Source organism: Malaclemys terrapin, chromosome 1 (genome assembly GCF_027887155.1).
Source record: "Malaclemys terrapin pileata isolate rMalTer1 chromosome 1, rMalTer1.hap1, whole genome shotgun sequence".
Lineage (NCBI taxonomy): Eukaryota > Metazoa > Chordata > Testudines > Emydidae > Malaclemys > Malaclemys terrapin.
This window is the reverse complement of record NC_071505.1, coordinates 199,158,198-199,179,795: the sequence shown is the minus strand read 5'-3', so window position 1 is coordinate 199,179,795 and position 21,598 is coordinate 199,158,198. Positions and strand designations below refer to the sequence as shown.

General features: G+C 43.5%; 1 protein-coding gene across 9 annotated transcripts in view; it reads left to right on the top strand.

Moving 5' to 3' along the window:
* Positions 1 to 3,095: 3,095 nt before the first annotated feature.
* KDM6A (lysine demethylase 6A) overlaps positions 3,096 to 21,598 on the top strand; it is a 293,777-nt gene continuing 275,274 nt past the window's right edge. For 3 of the 9 annotated variants that reach the window (XM_054005424.1, XM_054005442.1, XM_054005404.1), the window contains exons 1-2: positions 3,097 to 3,660; positions 3,869 to 3,932. In XM_054005424.1, the coding sequence (XP_053861399.1) occupies positions 3,497 to 3,660; positions 3,869 to 3,932 (228 nt within the window). In that variant the 5' untranslated portion in view covers positions 3,097 to 3,496. Of the gene's footprint in view, positions 3,661 to 3,868; positions 3,933 to 21,598 lie in introns of all 9 variants that reach the window. The other 6 variants (XM_054005449.1, XM_054005432.1, XM_054005434.1 and 3 more) reach the window with 3 other exon arrangements.

The window sequence follows — 21,598 nt, the reverse complement described above, 5'->3', positions numbered from 1 at the left end:
GATACTTAGAGGTAGGAGAGTGGCATAGGGCTCTCTTCTCTTCCCTAGGAAAGTAATGGTGGGAATGGGATTAGGCCCCATCTCCCAGGAGACAACTAGGCTAGGGTGCATCTGCTTGGGAAGGGTGGGGAAGCCTGTTGGGGTAATGTTGTCACAGTCCTGTCAGAGCTATTGTTTCAGACTGTCTGCAGACTCAGGCAGACACTGCTGCTTGGTAACAGTCATTTCACATTGTCAAGCTTTTCTTCACAATCATGAGGGCTAGAAACTTACTTTTTTGAAATGAAAGATAAGATTCTGATATAATCAGATGACTCCAGGAGCAGGGGCTCTAAGCACAGGCCTCTCTAGTTCCTATGTCTTAAAAGCTAAAAGTGAGGGATTGCAACTGGAGCAAAGCTTATGCAATGCATAGAGCTTGGAAGAATTTCTCTTTTTTCCTCAGTTTGACCCCCTAAGTCAGGGGTTCTCAAACTGGGCATTGGGACCCCTAAGGGGGTAGCAAGGTTATTATATGGGGTCACGAGCTGTCAGCCTCCACCCCAAAGCCTCCAGCATTTATAATGGTGTTAAATATATAAACAAGTGTTTTTAATTTGCGGGTAGGGGGGTTGCACTCAGAGGCTTGCTCTGTGAAAGGGGTCACCAGTACAATAGTTTGAGAACCACTGCCCTAAGTGAAGATGGAAGGTGGGGGCTGAGTGAAGTAGGAGGGAGGGGAGTATAGTTGCATGAAGTGGCTGATGGAGAGACAACTGGAAAGCTGGATGAGGTGCCATGTCAGCCTGGTTGTAGGGGAGGGAATGAGTTTTAAGCAGATTAGGGTGCCTAGAGCAGTAAGAGGTGACCTGAAAAGGGCAGATTGATAACTGGTGAACAAAGGAGTTAAGCTGGAAGCCCCAGGTGCTAATTGAGATACTGAAACAACAGAGGTCGCTTCTCTCCTGAATATCCCTGCTGAGGATATGCTTTCTGCCACCCTTATTCACACTGAGCAGTGCTCTACCCCACAAGTACCCCACTGATACCAGTGAGAGGATTTGAGGACTAAGATACTACCAACTGTAATGGGGCAGAATGAGACAGCCTCACTGACTGAACACCAGTCTGAGATAGAACATCTCCAGCGTGTCCCTTAAAAAACCCTTGTATAGAAGAGGTTGGAGATCAAAAGGGAAACATAGGGCTCTGCCAAAACATCCTTACCTCCCCCTGCTGGTATTAGGCAGGGGTTGGTCTTTGATCCAGTCACCATCCCAACTGCCTTTTCAGAATGTGTCTGAAGTCATGCCCACTCAGAGCAGAGGAAATCTGACTGCCAGAGAGAGGAGACAGGCAGCCTTTCCAGCCACTTGAGCCATAAGTGGGGCAGGGTGGAGGAAAAAAGAGTGGTGTGGTATGACAGGAGTTTGAGAAGATTGTTGTTCACACCTTTTAAAGGGAGGGTGCAAGCAGTGAGCTATGCCAAGGTACAACAGCTGAGGGTCTACTCCCTCATAAATGTAACAGACAAGCATGATTTCATCACATGGAAAACCCTGGAATTTCCTGGCTATCCCAATCAGTTTAAATATGTGTGAATTAACTGAATTATGAAATAGTCGTGTTTTGAGTTTCCGGGTAATTTGGGGAGGAGGCAGGAACTAAATAATCCCAAACCCTCAAGTGCAAAAACTGTGTACAGGCCAGGCCTTATTCAAGAGCAAATAAACAATGCAAGTAGTTATGTTTTTATATTTTAAATCATGTAGTGTCTTTCCAAAATATTCTGGCAAGCTCTAAATCCACTTGCACATATAAAGTTTCAGGAACCTCAGTGCGGAGGTGAAGCATTAATAGGCTGCTTCACACGTCTTCAAAAAAGTAAATTCCCATATTCCTTATCTCAACGCACAGATTAAAGAAAAAATAAACGTGAGAGGCCGATGGAGGTGACCCCCGCCTTCCGGGGATTTTCTCTCGCTCATCTTCTGCACTTTCCCTCTGTGCTCCCGTGGGCGGGGCTCACCCCCAGCGCTCAGAAAGGTGGGCTGGAGATTCCCCGCTCCTGCCGGGACTCCCGCGGTCTAGGCGCTTTCTAGAGGGGAGTTGTGCGACCTGCCCCACCCCGTGTGTGCGCAGAGCCACGTGGCTACCCCCGGGAGCCCCAGCGCCGGCAAGTCCGCCTGTCACGGGCTGCCGGGGGCCCGAATTACTTATCGCAACCCAGCGCAGGGGCCGCTGAGCCCGGGGCGGTGGCTCCTGACCGCGCAGCCCGACTCCGGCCCCGCTTTCACTGACGAGGAGGTGCCCAGGCACAGCCCCGCGGCTGTCGCCTCCTTCAGCCCGGGGCGCGGGGGGGGGGGGCGCAGTAGGGAGTCTCCCTAGAGGAGCCCAGCTACTGCTCCCGCGGGCCAGGCGGAGGCTGCTGCCGGGGAGACCTTCTAGCATCGCAAGCGGCGTCCTCCGCACGGCCCCCCCCCGGGCTCCCCCGCCAGCGCGCGGGGCCGGAGACGCACCGCTCCCGCGGAGGGAGCCATGATTATCCGGCGGTGCCAGAGCGAACCACGCCCTACGCCCAGCCCCGGGGGGAGGGGCGGCTCTTCAACAACTGCTGCCCCCCGCCCCCGCATCGCCGCCGGGGCGGGCCCCAGGCCCCTTAGCGGGAGGGGCCCCGGTGTACGCGCTACCCCGCGAGCTAGAAACGCTCCCAGCTCCAGAGGAGCGGAACCCCCCCCGCCCCCCAACCTGCCGCTCCCCACCGTGCTCCCCCCGTATTATTTAATGAATGCACACAAACTTGCTGTGCCTGAGTAACTGACAAAGCTCTCTGACTGACGAGACGTTGTACCAATAGCAAGCAGGTTCCCCACCAAATCCTGCCCTCTGGACATCCCCTTGACCAATGACGTGATGGCAGTTATGGGGCGGGCACAGAGCGCGCCAACCAAGCTGGAGCGCAGTGGTGGAAGAGCGCTATGACTGACGTAAGTCAACAAAGGTCACGTGCAGCGCTGGGGAGGCGGCGATTGGCTGGACGGACCCGGGCGGGCGGGGGGGCAAGGGGGTCACGGTGGCGGCGTGGGGTTCGCTGTGTGACACAATTACAACAACTTTGTGCAGCTGCTGGGGAAGTTTGTACAGGCAACAAATACACCCTGCGCGGGCGGGCGGGGGGACCCTGTCACCCCGACTCCACTCACCCCGCGCCGCCGGGGCCAGCAGCGCAGCAGCGATGTAAACACGGCTCCGCCGCCATCGCCGCCTGCAGCCGCCGCCGCAGCCTCCTCCTCTTCCTCCTCCCCCCGAGCCTCCAGCGCTGGGGCGCTCTTCCCCCTCCCTCCTCCTCCGAGCTGCGGGGCTTCCCCCCGCCTCCCTCCCCCTCCCTGCCGGCTGTTGTTGTTGTAATAAAAGTTGTGGTGTGTGTGTCGGGCGCCCCGCCCCGCCCGGCACTGGGGGGCGTTGGGGGCGCGCCGGGGGGGCGGTTGTGATTGTGAGTTAATTACGCTGCGTTTCCATGAAATCGTGCGGAGTGTCGCTCGCCACCGCTGCCGCCGCCTCTGCTGCTCCTTTCGGTGATGAGGAAAAGAAAATGGCGGCGGGGAAAGCGAACGGCCAGAGCGAGGAGGACTTCGCCAGCCTGACAGCCGAGGAGCGAGCAGCCCTCTCCGGCCTCGACAGGTACCCGCGCCCCCCCCGCCTCCGTGTCCCGCCGCTCTCCCCTCCCCGCCGCGGCGCCCCGCTCGGGCAGGGCCAGGGCGCCCGTCTCCGTGCGGGGCTTGTGCGGGCTCCCGGCCGGCCGCGCTCTGTCAGCGAACCCGTGCGGGGGCTTCTCCCTGACTAACGCTGCGCCTTGTGCTTCTCTCCCCCTCCCGCTCCCCCTCCGCAGCCGAGTCTTCGGGTTTCTGAGGCTTCATGAAGATGGCGCCAGAACGAAGGCCTTGCTGTTAAAGGTAAGAGGATGGGGGGAGGAGGGAGCCAGCCCAGCCCCGCCACCCCTCCCCCCGAGCCTGCACGGCGTGTGTGTGCGCGTGGGCATGGGGTGGCACCGCCACAGCCCGGGGGGAGAGACGCGCTGGGGTACTGCGCTCCCCCCCGGCCTACGGGCTCGCCCCTCGCCTCTCTCCTGGGGCTCCGTGTGTGTTAGGAGCCCTCCCCCGCCCCGCCGGGCACATACAGCCCGGAGCTGCCCCCCGAGCGCACGTACAGCCCGGACAGCGGGCACGGAGCGCGGCCTGCGGCTTCTCTCAGGCACTTTCTGGGGCTTGCTCAGCACTGGGACGGAAAGTGCCTGCGCGTCAGGCCGGAGTCTCCGGCTCTGGAGCAAGCGGCGAGGAGCGCGGGGTGGCCCGGGAGGGGGGGGGTGTGAGGCGCTGCTGACGTTGGTTTCCCTCGGACCCTCCCTAGTGATTTTAACCCCGTTTGTATTGGGCTCAGGTTGCGCGCTCCCTGCCAAATCCCAGCCCCCGGGCCTGCGCCCCTCACCCCGCTGTTGGCTGGAGCGGCGGAAACGCGGCCTCTCGGGTTGGGATCGCTCTAGTGCGGGAGTTGTGTGTCGCTTCGGAGTCAGTCGCTAAGTGACTTGTTTGTTCGCTGGATCTAGCTGCCTCAAATGTGTAACTTGTAGCGGAGTGACTCCCCGGCTGCCCCGCTCCTGCGCTGCTCCCAGGGAATGGCACAGTCTAGAGCCTGCCTGGTCTTTATACGCACACGTTTGTTTCTGTGAAAAGTTGTTGGCCCTGTCATTTAGTTAAGTAATGGCTGCTCCTGTCGGCCCAAGATGGCCGGACAGGGAGGAGAAAGAGAAAGGGGAGGGGGGAGGTAAACAGGGAAATAAATAGTAGGAATGAATATACACATCGGCTGAAATGTGTAGTCCCCCACTGTGGTTAAGGCAAACTCTCTTGCGCATTGCAAGATTCTTCTCGTTGCTTTCCTAACATAGAATACAGCGTTTGCAGAGCTGGCATAATCCTTATCAACCTGTAGCACATTTAGCACCCCATCCACAAGCTAGTGACAAAGGCTGTGCAGCTGGAATATCTGTCAGTTTGTATTTTAAGACTGAAAACAGGAGGAAAACATTTGTGTACAAAATAATTCGAACCCATTAATAGATAGCCCCGTTGCAGCAATAGATATTGAGCTATTTCATATTCCTCTGGTTTCTACTTCGGATTTAGTAGCTTTGCATTTGACACTTCTCTCATCCTATTGTGTCCATGCTGGATGCGAATGTTTTTACATGAATATGTCCTTTCCATTATTCTTGTCTGATTTTGAAACCATACTTCCAAGTGTGTTGAATTCAGTATTTTAGGCCTCAATATAGGGTAAATTTCTTTCTGGCATAATGGCAAAGCTTAATATTAGAATTTTTTCAAAAACATTTTTCTTTGAGCTTATGTTTTACAAAATAAGGTTTTGCTTGTTGCTTATGAGTTTAAAGTTATTTACAAACTTTTCAATATATCTATAAGATGGGAGCATGACATCAAATCACTTAAATCTTTATTTTAATTGACATCTAATATGTAGATGTTATAATAGGAACCTTTAAATAGTACTGAGAATCACTAGAAACTGACTTTGAGGTGGAGTTTGAGAACACTTTAAAAAAAAATTAGGATGTTTATGCTATTCCTTGCAGGTCTCTTGCAACTTCAGTACATTACCTTGTAGTTTGTGTTTTGTGAAATCACGTAGTAAAGCAAATTCAGTTCTAACCGCTGAGATTTGATTCTTACCATCCTGTGTACTTGTATTTTAATTTAAATTGATGAATTTAATGTTTAGTGTTTATATGGCAATATGTCTGATACAATAATGTAATGTGGTATATTTTGTGACTTTTGAACCAGACTTCTACAAATGCATTAGATGTTACCCTTTTATTATGTGAACACATGCAGTCTGTAAAATTAATATAAATAGGCAAATATCCCAATCTTCTATCTGAATTTTCCTGGTAACATTTTCTGGCTCTGCATACTGGAAATACGTAAGATGCAGGTTACCTTGTGAAATGATTTCTGACTAAAATTTGTCATTTAGAAATGACAAATCAAGAGGAGAATTTGGAGAGTAAAAGAATCAGACTGTTACTATTCAATACAAAGTATTTGGCAAGAAATTCATGCAAAAAAGTTTCGTTCTATTTACAAATTTAGCTTGTGTTACTTCAAGATTGTTTAAGTTACTGTCCTAGCATGATTCAAAGTTAATACAGTTTAAGATGCACTACTTATGCTCTGGTCACTTCTCGCATGTGAAGCTTACATATATACTCTTAGATCTCGCCCTGCACTGGGAGGGATTTAGGCTGGATGACGGAACAGGTCATCAACATTTGATATGTCACTTCTAGCAATAAAAAATTACCTAACAGCCATATATTTTGCTGTAACCTGCAATTCTGTTGTACTGTTCTTGGCGTTTGTGCATGAAAGAACAATAGCTAACAAAACTCCTAGACTCTCTAGTTATGAAATCCTATCTGCATAATTCAGAATTCACTAGCCAAAACATTAAGGACTCTGTTGTGCTGTTTACTCAGTCACACGTTGGGAGAAGCGTGGAGTCATACTGTTTCAGGAGGAGTTCAAGGAGGAATTGTCTTAGAGTATATCTACATTGCTTTTAAAAACCACAGTTGGCCCGTGCCAGCTAACTCGGGCTTGGGCCAAGGGGCTGTTTTAATTGTGGTGTAGATGTTCGGGCTCGCACTGGAATCCAGGTTCTAGGGACCCCTGTGAGGTGGGAGGTTCCCAGAGCACGGGCTGCAGAGCCCAAACTCTACACTGCAGTTAAACAGCCCCTTATTCTGAGTCAACTGGCACAGTCCAGCTGCGGGTGTCTAATTGCAGTGTAGACATACCCTTAGAGGCAGAATTCTTAGTGATGTTCCCATTCATAGAAGGTGGTTGCAATGTGACTACCCCTTCTGTGTCTGGCAAGCTCTACAGGCTAGAGTGCGAAGAAGGTTAGGATCATGGTCCTCCTTATTTCTGATAGCTTCCCTGAGACTAAAAAAATTCTCAAAGGAAAGGGGGAAGATAGTCCTGTGTTCCACCTAGGAGGGAGTTTACTTCTTTCTCCCTCTGAGCACTTGCTGAGAATAAGGATTATAGTCTGACACTAGAGGTCCTGTCTTGTAAGGTGGTAATGCTCTGTAGGATGTGTCATTGTAGAATGAATTTCATTGGGTGCTGCCCTCACAGTTAACAAATCAGAATGGTGTGTATATTATAACATTGGACCCACACACCTTGTTTTGTGTGCATATTGAAAGTCTAGTCTAGAGAAGATGCATGTTATGTCACTGAACAATGTATTGCATGCATTATAGACTGGACAAAATTGGAACTTTGATGTATTACGTAATTGTGTATTTTGGCATTATTGTGTGGTGATATAAAACTGAAGAATCACTGTTTTCAAAACTTTCAACTTTAGTTTGCAACAATGAATCCTGAAAATATTAGTTTGGAAGGTGTGCTTTCAATCTCTGCGATTAGTATGGCTTTTTATGGGGCGGGGAGAGCCTGGGCCATAGGATGGAAGGCTCTTGTATCCTAATTGAAATGCTGAGATCCTCGTTACTGGTGCACTGAAACCAGTTTTATAAGAAATATCTCTCAGCTGTTCACTAGAAGGTCAGACATGAAGGTGCAAAAGGCACTCTTTGGTATCTTGATGTCTCCAGTAGTTTGAATACATCTGATACTTTCCTTCCCTTGTTCCTGCTTTTCTCGGGTAGCGATGGCTTAAAAAAATGCTTGGAGGAGAAGGGAAGAGTTATAATATTGGAACTAGATTGCAAGGGGAGCCCTTCTTAATGTTCTTGTGGTATTTAGTCAAAGTTGACATTTATTCCTTGTGACAAACCTTCATTTAATAAAATGTAATTGTTTGGCTTTTCTATTAGAATTCTGCAGCTTATGTAATATATTAGGTTCAGGACTGTTACTAACTCCCCTATTCATTGAGTCTAATCAATTTGGAATATACTGTTCAAAATCAAACATGTTATTATTTAAAGACAGGCAACTTTGAAGTCTGATTAAAAAAATAAAAGTAGTTTCATATACTACATCTGTGCTTCAGTCTCCTTCACAAGTTTTATACAATTTCTATTATGAAAGAGTTTGCATCTCCCCTGTTGTGAAGACGCCCCACGCAAACAGGGAAAAATAATTAAGTAGCTATGTGCAGTGCTATCAAATGCACAAAACACAATATTCTTTCCCTGTGCTGATCTTTCCATTATTCTTATGTTAGGTGTTACTTGTAGCACTGTGTTTACAAATATTTTACTGCCAGTGTGAATTAAGTTGACTGTATCCCTTTAATGCTGGCTGTCAATTTTCTGCTAACATATAATTCAGCATCCTTATTTTTAAATTATAGCAGAGTGCTTGAAAAGTAGTTAAGGAAAATATTTTAGTAGAAAAATCTAAGTGTAGTACAGTGACTTATTTTTGAGCCTTTTAAAAAATCCTTTGGATTAATTTGTTTTCACCGGAACAGAAGTGAAACATTTCCTTTAAAATAATTACATTGCTTGTCTAATATAATGGCAGTGCTGGGAGCAGGGGAACTTGGGTATTGGTACCATGAGACTTGTGTAAAAGTGCTCTAAAAAGGGGGTGGTGTAATCCATGTTCTGTAAATTATCACTGAGCTGTTGCTTCATAGATCACCTTAATAAATTCCAAATTTGCCTTATGTTTATTAAAATCAATTGTCTAACATGCTTATATGAATGTGGAGGAAGGTGAAGCAAGTTACAATTTTACAAGCAGTACCATACCTGGAAACTTGAGTTGCTGGTCTTGTTTTGAAGTATCTTGAAGTAGAGCAGTTTGAAATAAAATCCTACAAAATTTCTTAGATATTGGAGGCGGGTGTATGGATTTCAGATTGGTTGGTTGTCTTTCTGTATTCCATGTCTGCTTGAGCTTAAAGGCATAGATTTTTGAAAAAGCCCCAGTGGAAGAAATGGTTGAATACGTTCCATTATTCCTGGTTGTACAGTATTCTATTTTAAAACCTTTTTTAAAAGTGTGTGTGTGTGTACACACACTTTTACTTAAAGGGTGCAATATTCCTCTGTCATGTTTGTAGGTCTGATGCTTCATCTGTTACAAAATATTTACTTATTCAGCAAATCAGTGTTGTTAGCTCTCACGGTTTGTGCATGTTCAAAAAGTTTTAGTACTTGATGTAGCATAACTAGTGTTTGAATTTCAGCCAGATTTCTTGTCAAATATCAAGAGAGGCGTTATGGACATTAGTGTGGAATAATATAAATAAGATACTCTAGCTCATTTTTGTAGCTTTCCAAATGTCATATGGTATGAGTATTGCAGTTACAGTAGTGCCTAGAGACTGCGACAGATTTTGAGGGTGGGGGCATTGTGCTAGCTGTTATGCATATACTACTCCTGGGGGCATTCTGCGCCAAAAAATTAAATTCCGTGCACAATATTTTAGAATTCTGCAAATTTCATTTGTCAAAATAACACTACCAAAATAATTGAAACTGGTGTGATTATGTAATTTATTTAAAAATACCTGTCAGCAAGTATGTCTGAGCAGCGAGTTAAAGAAACCCCTAGGACAACTTGCTTCTTGTTTCTCTGCCACCTTCTACCCTCCGGAGCCCTCCCGGGGTGCCAGACACTCACACCCCTTCCCCTGATGCTGGGTCCTCGGCTTACACAGAGTTTCCTGTGCGCTGCTGCCTCTTTCCTTCGGGGCGTGCTGGGAACCTTCCAGATCCCGCCCCATGTCTTCTAATTGCGAGCTGGGCTCTGCCAGGTCCAGTGGCCCCTAGTAGTGGGCAACATCTCTGCAGCCCATTTCCGTGGGTGGCAGGGATGGTAATTCTGCATGCACAACATTAATTTCTGCAAAATTCTGCATTGCGCAGTGGCACAGAATTCCCCAAGGAGTAATATACATAATGCAGTACTTACCCTGAAATCTTTTTCTAAAAGAGATGCTCTGGTTCAAACAGGAATTATTTTGAGGAAGTTCTACAGTCTGTTATGCAGGCGGTCAGACTAGATCAGTGGTTCTGAAGCCGTGGACTGCTTCCTGCCCAATCAGCACATAGCTGTGTCCCGTGTGACCTCTTCAGGGCCATACAGGATGCGGGCCACATAACACAGAGAGCTGCATATACGGCCCACAATGGTAAATAGGTTGAGAATCACTCGACTAGATGATTATATTGGTATCTTCTGGCCTTAAAATCTATGAACATTTTACATTGAAAATAAATATGCCAGGCGAGGATAGTGGGAGGGGAAGAAATGGAAGTAGTATCATTTAACAGGTGGTGAGTTGAAGCACAGTGAGAGTAGGTAACTTTCCTGAGGTCACACAGGAAATGTGTGGCAAAGATGGAAATAAAACCCAGGTATGTTGAATTCCAGCCAAGTATCATAACCATAATGCTTCCTTCCTTTGAGCTGTGTATAGGTGTATTCATGATACTAATGGAGTCTGGCTTTTAAGGAGGAGAAATACAAAACAGTCCATGTAAAATCTCAAATATATTTCTGAAATTCTTAAATGTGCTATCTATCTATCTATCTATATCTAATCTCTCTCTCTATCTAAAAAAATAACCAAATGGTGCAGAGTTTGTCTATCTTCATCTTGGATGATGTTGTTAACTCACTTGTGTCTTTGCCATTTGTGGGTAAATGTGGTCACTTGACTCTCGTGAGCCTTTGTATGGTCCTCTTATTCCAGACTTGGAAGGGACCTCAGGAGGTCATCTAGTCCAACCCCCTGCTCAAAGCAGGACCAATCCCCAGATCCCTAAATGGTTCCCTCAAGGATTGAACTCACAACCCTGGATTTAGCGGGCCAGTGCTCACACCACTGAGCTATCCCTCCCCCATTGATGTGAATTTGTTAGGCGTATTACTTTTCAGTAGCAAGGCTACAAATGTGTTATGCATGTCTTCTGAAATGAGTGCTGATAGTATGGTCTTAAAAGTTCATTCATATATTCAGAATATGGCACTTATTAAATAGAAAATATTCTAGACGTGTGTAAAGACTTGTTGGGGTTATCCTTTGCATCCCTCTGCTTGTAAAGCCATTTGCTTTACTTAATCAGTTTTACAAAGATTGGGGGAAGCCATAAAAACAGATTTTTTTTTTCTTTCTTTCTACCGTGTTATGAGGTCTGATATCTCAGGACCTTCCAGGACTATAAGCATGTGCTGTAACCCACTGGCAGTCTGTATCCCATAGGAAATTTACACCATTGAAAAGGTTAAATTCCCATTTCCAGCCCTAAAAAAATCACAAAGTATCCACTTTTAAACATTGGTTCATTGCTGATTGTTACTGGTCCTAGGCAACAAGTAGATGCAACTTTGGGAAATTCTGCAGTTGTGAGGCTGAAGGGAAGAGGAAATGCTTATCTGATAAAAAGAACAGGAGTACTTGTGGCACCTTAGAGACTAACAAATTTATTAGAGCATAAGCTTTCGTGGACTACAGCCCACTTCTTCGAATGCATACAGAGTGGAATAAATATTGAGGAGATGTGTGTGTGTGTATGTGTGTGTATATGTATATGTATATGTGTATATATATATATATATATATATATACACACACATACAGAGAGCATAAACAGGTGGGAGTTGTCTTACCAACTCAGAGGCCAATTAAGTAAGAGGAAAAAAACAAAAAACAAAAAAAAAACTTTTGAAGTGATAATCAAGCTAGCCCAGTACAGACAGTTTGATAAGAAGTGTGAGAATACTTACAAGGGGAGATAGATTCAATGTTTGTAATGGCTCAGCCATTCCCAGTCCTTATTCAAACCGGAGTTGATTGTGTCTAGTTTGCATATCAATTCCAGCTCAGCAGTCTCTTGTTGGAGTCTGTTTTTGAAGTTTTTCTGTTGTAATATAGCCACCCGCCGGTCTGTCATTGAATGACCAGACAGGTTAAAGTGTTCTCCTACTGGTTTTTGAGTATTAGGATTCCTGATGTCAGATTTGTGTCCATTAATTCTTTTGCGTAGAGACTGTCCGGTTTGGCCAATGTACATGGCAGAGGGGCATTGCTGGCACATGATGGCATATATCACATGGGTAGATGTGCAGGTGAACGAACCCCTGATGGTATGGCTGATGTGATTAGGTCCTATGATGGTGTCACTTGAATAGATATGTGGACAGAGTTTGCATCTGGCTTTGTTACAAGGATAGGTTCCTGGGTCAGTGGTTTTGTTCAGTGATGTGTGGTTGCTGGTGAGTATTTGCTTTAGGTTGGGGGGTTGTCTATAAACGAGGACAGGTCTGTCTCCCAAGATCTGTGAGAGTAAAGGATCATCTTTCAGGATAGGTTGTAGATCTCTGATGATGCGCTGGAGAGGTTTAAGTTGGGGGCTGAAGATAGATTGTGAATAGTTTTAAACAACCATTTTATTTTTAACAGACTTGGGGCATTACACTAAGTGCTGATGAGATGAATTAGTGGATAGAGGGCAGGTGAGGCTATCAAAGGTGTTAAAGTTGTTGAACCAGGTGATACATATTTTCAAAAAGAGAGAAAAAGGTTAATGGCCTACCATTATCACATGGATTCATACTCACAGTACACCTCTACCCCGATAAAACACGACCCAATATAACACGAATTCTGATATAACGCGGTAAAGCAGTGCTCCGGGGGGGGGGGGGGGGGGCTGTGCACTCCGGTGGATCAAAGCAAGTTCGATATAACGCGGTTTCACCTATAATGCAGTAAGATTTTTTGGCTCTGGAGGACAGCGTTGTATCAAGGTAGTGGTGTATTTATCCCCCATATATTGTATCTGCATGGTTCCTATCCCCTCCTACCCTTCAAATGTTGATTTTGTTTCTTCTCTAAACTACAATGAATATTACCCTTTCTTTTTGTTTAGGTTCTGGAATTGTGGTGTTTTGATTAGAAAAATTGGAATATCATGGCTAAGTTCTTACTTTAAATAATATTTAAATGACACTTGCTCAGTGAATCTTGGCGTGCTGCTAGTGTTTTTCAGGCAGCCAGCTAGTCAAATGATCCAAAGGAGAAACTTTTATAAATGTAGATTAATAGTACCCTCCTAATTAGCAGAATACTCATTTGTATCTTTTAGAATAATTGAAATACTGTCCTTGGTTCCATGTGTGCAGCCCGAAGAAGGGTGGTGGGGTTGTATCGGTGTCACACTAAGCGCATAAATTGGCCTGCAGAATCTTTACTGTTACGCAAAAAGAACAGGAGTACTTGTGGCACCTTAGAGACTAACAAATTTATTAGAGCATAAGCTTTCGTGGACTACAGCCCACTTCTTCGGATGCATATAGAATGGAACATATATTGAGGATATATATATACACACATACAGAGAGCATGAACAGGTGGGAGTTGTCTTACCAACTCTGAGAGGCCAATTAATTAAGAGAAAAAAAACTTTTGAAGTGATAATCAAGCTAGCCCAGTACAGACAGTTTGATAAGAAGTGTGTGAATACTTACAAGGGGAGATAGATTCAATGTTTGTAATTGTTTACTGTTACGGTAAGAGAGAGGTGCTGTACTCTGAGCCCAGTTTTACTTCATAGGCCTCAGATGTTTGGGGTGGTGGGAGGAAGTATATAATTTTTTATTTTTTTTACATAAAAGGAACAAACAGTCTAGAACTAGACACAATAAAGAAGGAGCAATGCAATGTCATTTTAAAATCAGTTTTTGAATAGAGGCCTTAACCTAGAAAATTTTGGAGGATCATTCTGCTTGAAGATTTAAATATATCAGTTTAAGGCCCTATCAACAGTTGTTACTTTTATCTGAGACTTTAAGTTTTATGCCTTTAAAATCAAGTATGTCTCCATAGTGGACTGATGTTTTTTATATTGGATACTATTTTCTCTCTTTAGAGGGAATGGTATAAGAACATCTCCACTTATAAACAGGCTACTAAATTAATGAACAGGAAAAGCCCCTAAGCATACTTTGGGGTGTTAAACAATATTCTTGCACTGATAATAGTGCACAACATTCTCTGTTCTCACTTTTTGCATTAGTGAATAACAGAACTGTTTTGACACAAGAATTTTAAAGAAAAATATTTAATCTTGTATTTATAATTAATTCTGTAACCAGATCATAGGGGACATCTTGTGCATTCAATATGTGGAATTAAGAGCTAGTGTATAGAGTTGTAAGAGAAATGACTTTGTTTTTATGAACTGATATGTCTAGAATGATGTGTATCAGCATTTTCGTTTTCTTTATGGTCATATGTTAAGAACTATTGTTGAAGTGGCTCTGCATATAAGACCAAATGCCTTCTCCAAGAACTTTGTTTGCAGGACTGAATCACTATCCAAAATAAGTTTAATATTCTGTTCTAGATCAAATTAAACAGTGAATAAATTTTTCATGGAATTTCAGATAGTATTTTGGGAATTGAGGTGCTCTTTAGGTTTTTAAAATATTGTTTAAAATTTGTCAAAAGATGCATAATGGCATCCACTATAGAAACACTAGACCTTTTCTGTAGTCATGTAGACCTGCATCTTTTAAACTGAAAAAGTTAGTGAAGATGGTTACTAAAAGCTCTATATTTTATAGTCTGTCAGGCTTGAAAAGCTCACTTGCCCAAGAATTTGTATCACCTTAGTGAGTTGGGACTAATGAGCAGTGCTTCTGGCTCACTTCCCTCTGAAGGCAGGGGACAAGCCTGGGAACACAAGCTGTCCAGGTGCTGCTGCACATTGAAGAGGAGTGCCACTGCCCTTTTTTATGGACGAGAAGTGGGAACTGGGATATTTGGGCTGTCTTGGGAGGCATGGGAGAGATGCAGCGCCTGAGCAAGTTGGCGGGGAGGAGGGAGAGTGTACAGCAAAAGGTGCCAGAATGACTTTCAGTACAGACTCCTCAGTGTGTCTCTTGTGTACCTGCCCATGTTTCATACTGCTGTGGAGAAGAACTGGCTCTAGAGGGGAAGGAACACACATGGAAGGGCCTAAGCTGAATGCAGCGTGGCCTGCATTTGGAGCTACTGTTAGCTGAACCTAGGCCTCCCTCTGCTTTGTGGGAAGGAAGAGGAGAGTGGATGGAGTCTCTCTGCCTTCCAGGAAGGAATTGGGGGAGAAGATCCTACTGAGGAGAGGAAGAAATCCCCCTGTGAGAGGTATCAACAGACAAGAGAGGCTGAAATGGAGTTATTTTGCGAAATGGATGGGGAGGAGGGTGTCATAGGGAGGGGAAGAAAGCATGGAAGAGATTGGTGCTGTACACCGTTACAGGTTGCTGGCCTCCTGCCTTCTTGCTATCTGAGTTAGTTAACTTGCCTGCAGTGTTGTTCCCTACCTCAGTAGGTGCATTGGCAAGATTAATACGAACAAAGTATACATACATAACAAGATTAGGAGGGGCAGAAGAAAAGATGGCTGGGAGATAGTGGAGTTGTGTGTGGAACACCACGAAGGGGGAGGTAGGGAAGTCATTCATTTTGCCCTGGACCCTATAAATCCTGAATATAGCATGGCTGATGTCATTTTTCTCCTGCCCCTGAAGCAAGAGAGCAAGCCTAAGAGCAGAGCAACTGAGGGACAACTGCTCTTAAGAGGAAAGGATGGAGGCAAAATAAAGCAGGCTAAATGCTGCTGCTGTTTTTTAAGAGTGAAGTTAGAGCAGAGCAGCTCAGGTGTTGCTGCCCTTTCTTCTGGATGGAAGGGAAAGCCAAGGAAAAGAAAATGTCAGGCTCTTTTGTTAAACTTGGAGGGTGGGGGAAGGTCAATATAGGAGTTTAGGTGGTTATGAGATGAGGTGGGTGAAAGAGGAAAGGATGGAGTAGATTTTAAATGTGCAATTGGGATTTTTATAGGGGAGAAGGAAGGAGAGCCAGAAAATACAGTGGAATAGATTAATAGGTGGAAAATAGATCACAATGGAGAAGCGGGGGAGGAGAGAAGGAAAACTGAATACCACACACACAGCAATGCTGAAAGATGCCACATGATCTGTAATAGGACAGAAAAGAAGAGGAAAGAAATTATAACAGTACAACAGTTAGCTATATTTGTTGAAGATTTGTTAAATAGAAGTGCCCCAATTAAATATATTAAATATAGAAAAGAATAAACCGTATGCAGCTTCTGTTCTTAATATTTCATGGTTTTGGGCTTTGGTATGAAAGGAGTCATCTAGGTATTTTTCATCTGTATATTAGGCTGTCCTCAGACTTATGAGGGTTGGAAATATTTCAAGCATGAAACTTTGTATTTCTGAAACCTTAATGTTTGAATGTTGAATTTCCCAAAGGAAAGGGAATATAAGATGGATAAAGAGGAGCTACTCACGTTTTAAAGGTGACTTGCAAAGGAGAGGAAAAAATTAGATTTCTGTCCTTTTGTGCTACATTATGATGCACAAAACCTGACATTTTTTAAAAATTGCTTGTTTTTATAAGTTCAAGTCTTTGCGTTACAAGAGTGAATAAAGGAAAAAAATGCATATAATTTTACACTTGTAAGTTTCTGAAAAATTCCTGCATAAGAAGCTGATGTTGAAACTTGGTTGTCAGAGTGAATTACTGTCCTGCCATGAATTCAAAACGGATTAAGAGAAGTCAGCAGGAATAAGTTACCTATTCTTTAAAAGTTGCTTTAAGAATCTGAAATCCAAGAAATTGTATATGTACAAACATCAAACACTGGACACTAGAAATTTATGTGTAAACCGACCTCCTCTGAGGTCTTAAACAGAACCCCCACAGTGCACCTTTGGTATAGTAGTGCACAATTTTTAGTCAGATGGCTATAGGTCTGGTGAAATTAGTCTGGGGGGGAAAGGGAGAGAAGTGTACCAAAACTTGGGTCATAATGAAAGCCTAGTCCTTATCTTAACTACAGAGGTGACCTGGCAGAGGAGGTTAATAGTAAAAATTTGAATGCTTATTTTGCTTAGTCATGGGTAGTAGGGATTGTGAGGAACTTCAGGAAGCTCTGACACCTTCATAATGTAACGGCCGCAATGATACTGGATTGCATAATTAGACTATCAGAATCCATAAGTAAAAGTGGCAGGCACAAGTAAGGATGTGTTCAACCTTAAAAGGGCCACTTAAAAAATAACTTTAGTACCTGAAACATGTCAAACGACAAAAACTAGCAGGGGACTCGAAGTTGACACTGTCCCTTTTTACACTTTGCATTTCTTGCTTCCAGTGCAGACAACCAAGATCTTCCAGGGAAAGCCCAGGTGTGACAGACTGAGCTGTATTCACTCTATCCTCATCTTTCTGATAGCAAAGCCAGAGAAACCCTGCCCCCAATACATTGGGATTTACTACTTTTGGGGAATCCCCATAACAGATAAGTAGGAATTTTCCAGCACTGAGAAACCACAGCTATTGTAGGGTGTGAGTAAGCCAATGTACAGACTCACCAGCTAGGGAAAGAAAAATAAATCCCACCTATAGGACATTTCACATCCTTTTCTCGGGGCTTGCTTTTTTTTTTTTTTTTTTTTTTTCCCCTTAAAAACAACTCAAAACCAGAACACATCAAATTCAGACTAGTGGGTAATAATTACCTGAGGCCTTTCCAGCTTTAACCAGTTGGAAGGAGAGAGGACATACCCTTACCTATTGCAATGGTTTTCAGCCTTTTTTTTTTTTTTTTCCATGTGCGGACCAGTAAAACATGGCAGTATGGACCCTTTTCAAAATCTTAGACATAGTCTGCAGACCCCCAGGATCTGCGGACCACAGGTTGAAAACCACTGCCCTATCACAACCTCTTTTGCACTGGGGAGAGATGCCTCTCACCTGGCCCTGAGCTCCTGCGGCAAGAGAGGGCTGCGGGGAGTCCGTTCTCTCTCTCTCTCCCCACTGCAGCTCGCACCCAAATCCTCTGCCCCAGTCCTGAGCCCCCTCCTGAACCCCTCATCCCTGGCCTCACCCCAGAGCCTTCACCCCGAGCTGGAGCCCTCATGCCCTGCACCCAACCCTCTGCTCCAGCCCAGAGCCCCCTCCTGCACCCTGAACCCCTCATCCCCAGCCCACCCCAGTCTGCACCCCCAGCCAGAACCCTCATTTCCCCCCCGACCTCAACCCTCTGCCCTAGCCCTGAGCTCCCATCCCCAGCCAGAGCACTCACCCCGCACCCCAATGCTCTGCCTCAGCCCTGATCCCCCTCTCACACTCTGAACCCCTCGGCCCTACCCCCACCACATGAATTTTGTTGTGCGCACCAATATGTGCACATAACAAAATTCATTCTGCACATGGATGTAAAAAATTAGCGGGAACACTGCTCATAACTTCCCCTTGCCTCTATACCCTCTACAGCATACCATCCCGTGTTGCCCAATTCCCTATGTCCTGTTACCCCCTTTGCCAAACACTGCTCAACTACTTAGGATTTTCTTATACGGTAAAAAAATTAACTTTTACAAAGCAGTTTCTATAGCAGGGGTAGGCAACCTATGGCACGCGTGCCAAATGCGGCACGTGAGCTGATTTTCAGTGGCATTCACGCTGCCTGGGTCCTGGCCACCGGTCCGGGGGGCTTTGCATTTTAATTTAATTTTAAATGAAGCTTCTTAAACATTTTAAAAACCTTATTTACTTTACATACAACAATACTTCAGTTATATATTATAGACTTATAGAAAGAGACCTTCTAAAATCGATAAAATGTATTACTGGAACGCGAAACCTTAAATTAGAGTGACTAAATGAAGACTCGGCACACCACTTCTGAAAGGTTGCCGACCCCTGTTCTGTAGGTTAGTTAAATTACAGGTAAAGTTGATCAGACATACTACTTCACCTGTCTTTCTAGAAGAAGAATCCTAAATGATTTTTTTTTTTAAATATAACCCATTTAAAAATCAAGGAAATTTAAATTGAGGTGCCCAAAGAAGACATGATAGTACAGTTCAGGCACTGGATTGGGACTCAGATCTCTTGTGTTGGGCAATGTACTTAATCTTTGTTTCTTACTTCCACTTTGGAAAATGGGATACTTCTTTTTTCTTAACCTTTATATGTCATATGTAGTTAGTTTGTAAATTCTTCTGTGTAATGACTGCTTCTTCCTCTGTGTGCGTACTGTACCTGGTGCTGTGGGGCCTTGATCATGGCTGTAGCCTCTAATTGTTTTTGTGATACAAATTATAAGGTTTGATTTTTTTTTTTTTAGCACAAATAACTCCCCCATGCTTTCTGAAATACACGTAATCATTGGTGAGGTCACCCAGACAACCTTAAATCTGGCCTCATAATGTAATCCAGAAACCAAGTCAGCCTTATATCTGTCAATCACCCATTCATCTCAAATGACCACAAAAACTATATAATATTGAACTTATTTATGCATTGATTGCATAGACTATAGCTGTGGTTATGACCAAATACTCTCCATAGAAAAGCACATTGTTAAAATGATGTCTTTTATGGGAAGTAGTGTATTGAGTGCTATTATTTGCTACCATTCACAAAGGGCTTATCTGTCACCAATTATATAAGTGTTACAGATACTGTATCTAAAATTCCTAGATCAGGATCATGGAAAAATTACTTGAGGGGAAAAATAATCTGTATTGATAAAGCATCAGGCTTAACAGACAACCACATTTGTAGCTTTTCTAAAATATGTTCTACAATCTAAAAATGTCCACCTGCAAAACTGTATGGTATCTTCTCATATCTAAAAATTACAACACAGTATGGTGGAGTACAAGGCCAGAGTTAGTTGTTTGACCGTATCTGTAGTTTGCTGTAATTCAGAGTACTTGGAGTTTTTTTTATTTAAAAGTGGAAACTTAAATTTTAATTTCCTGCTTTTTAGAGCTTGAGCTTTACAAAAATTCACAGTTCTTAAATGCTTTTCTAAAACATTGCTGCTGTGTAGTTTTTAACTACAAGCTAATGAGGTGTGTGGTTTTTTTTTTTTTTTTTTTTTTTTTTTTTTTTTTTTTTCAGTTTTCAAAGTATACTGGAAAAAGCACTAGGAAACTAACTGCCCTGGTATAATCCTGCAGTGTGAATAGGATCAGATGCATGATGTGATAAATTTTTCCATCTTTAATGTTAGTAAATAATAGTTTAAAAATGATGTAGCAGTTATTTATGCAATTTTATCCTTAGTTTACTAAATACATACATTTTTAGAGTAAAATGTGAATTAACATTCAGTTTATAGAAAGAAATGGATACTTTTCTTTCTATAAACTGGATTAGGTCAGGCTCCAGTGTTTAGGTTACCCCTCCTTCTACACACGCTAATTTTTTTTAAATGTGAGGGTTTCTAAATATTTAGGTGAATCTTTTGGCTCCCAATGTAATGATGACAAAGTAGAGTAATAATTGAAATACCTCATCACCATAATACAACTAAGCAATTTCTGTTTCTCATATTTTGGCATTTTGGAGGTTAACTACTCTTTTTCCATTAGACCCCTTCGCCTTACACTGAGTCTTTAACAAATTTTTGCTGCCATAGGTGAAGAAGTAGCTCCCATGGTTTTCTGCAACTCAGCAGTTGCTGAAAAGGAGGGATCTGGAGTATGGTTGAGTTTCTGAGAAAAGGAAACAGTCCCATTGCTGCATGACAGTGGGAGGTGGCAGTGTATGAGGTTGCACTCCGGGTACCGTAATGACAGTTGCTAAGTGAGGGTTGATCTGAGGTGGTGTAGTTAATATTATTCACACACTTCCTTTTGGAGTGGCTGGGTAATAGCAATTAGGTGAGGAGTTCCGTAGGTTCTTACTCCCCTAGATTTGTGTAAAGCTTGAATCCTAACCTTGCCACCAAGTTCATTGATCCATTCTCCAAGTAGTATTCTTTCACTTGAGCTGAGGTAGGATTGCAGGGGCCTTTAATTTCTGTACCTAACTGTGGCTGTCTTTCATGCAGCAGTCATCACGCATGAACTGTGGATCATAGATTCAAATGTAGTAAAGGGAATGGAGCAAAAAAAGTAGGCATAAATTGGTTTCAAACAGTAGGTGTTACCTGTAATATTGCTAGCCTTTTTATTCTCCTTCCTTCACAAGTGAGAATTTATTAATATGGCAAGTAAATATTTCACAAGGACCTAATGAAGACAACTGACTATTGAAATAATGTTTTTTGCCTTTTAAAAATACAGGCCTATTTAGATGCCTGCAATGCTCCTCAAAAGTGTTTTACCAGAAACTTGTAAACACACTCTCCCTATTCTGTAAACATTTAGTGTTTTTTCATTTACATCACACCTACATGCACTTCAGAATGGCTGTCTGTATTTTCATATTAATTCTTGATCTGTTCCTTATTTTTTAAAATAGTTTTACAAATTAACCTTTTACAAAACTTAAAAGATTTTTGGCTCAAAATTTATAAAACATTAGTCCAGTAAAAATGTTTCTTCACTTATTTAAACTCGAAAGAAAACAGTTTTAAAACTAACATTCCCCTGCAGTGATATGAAACAAGTGTCAAGCATGTTTTTAAAATTTAAATATTGTCTGTAGACTTTCTGGCAGGTGTTGTCAGCAGTAAAAAGTCTGGGTTCAATTTTCTAGTGTGGTTTTTTTTTTTTTTTAAAGCTCTAATATT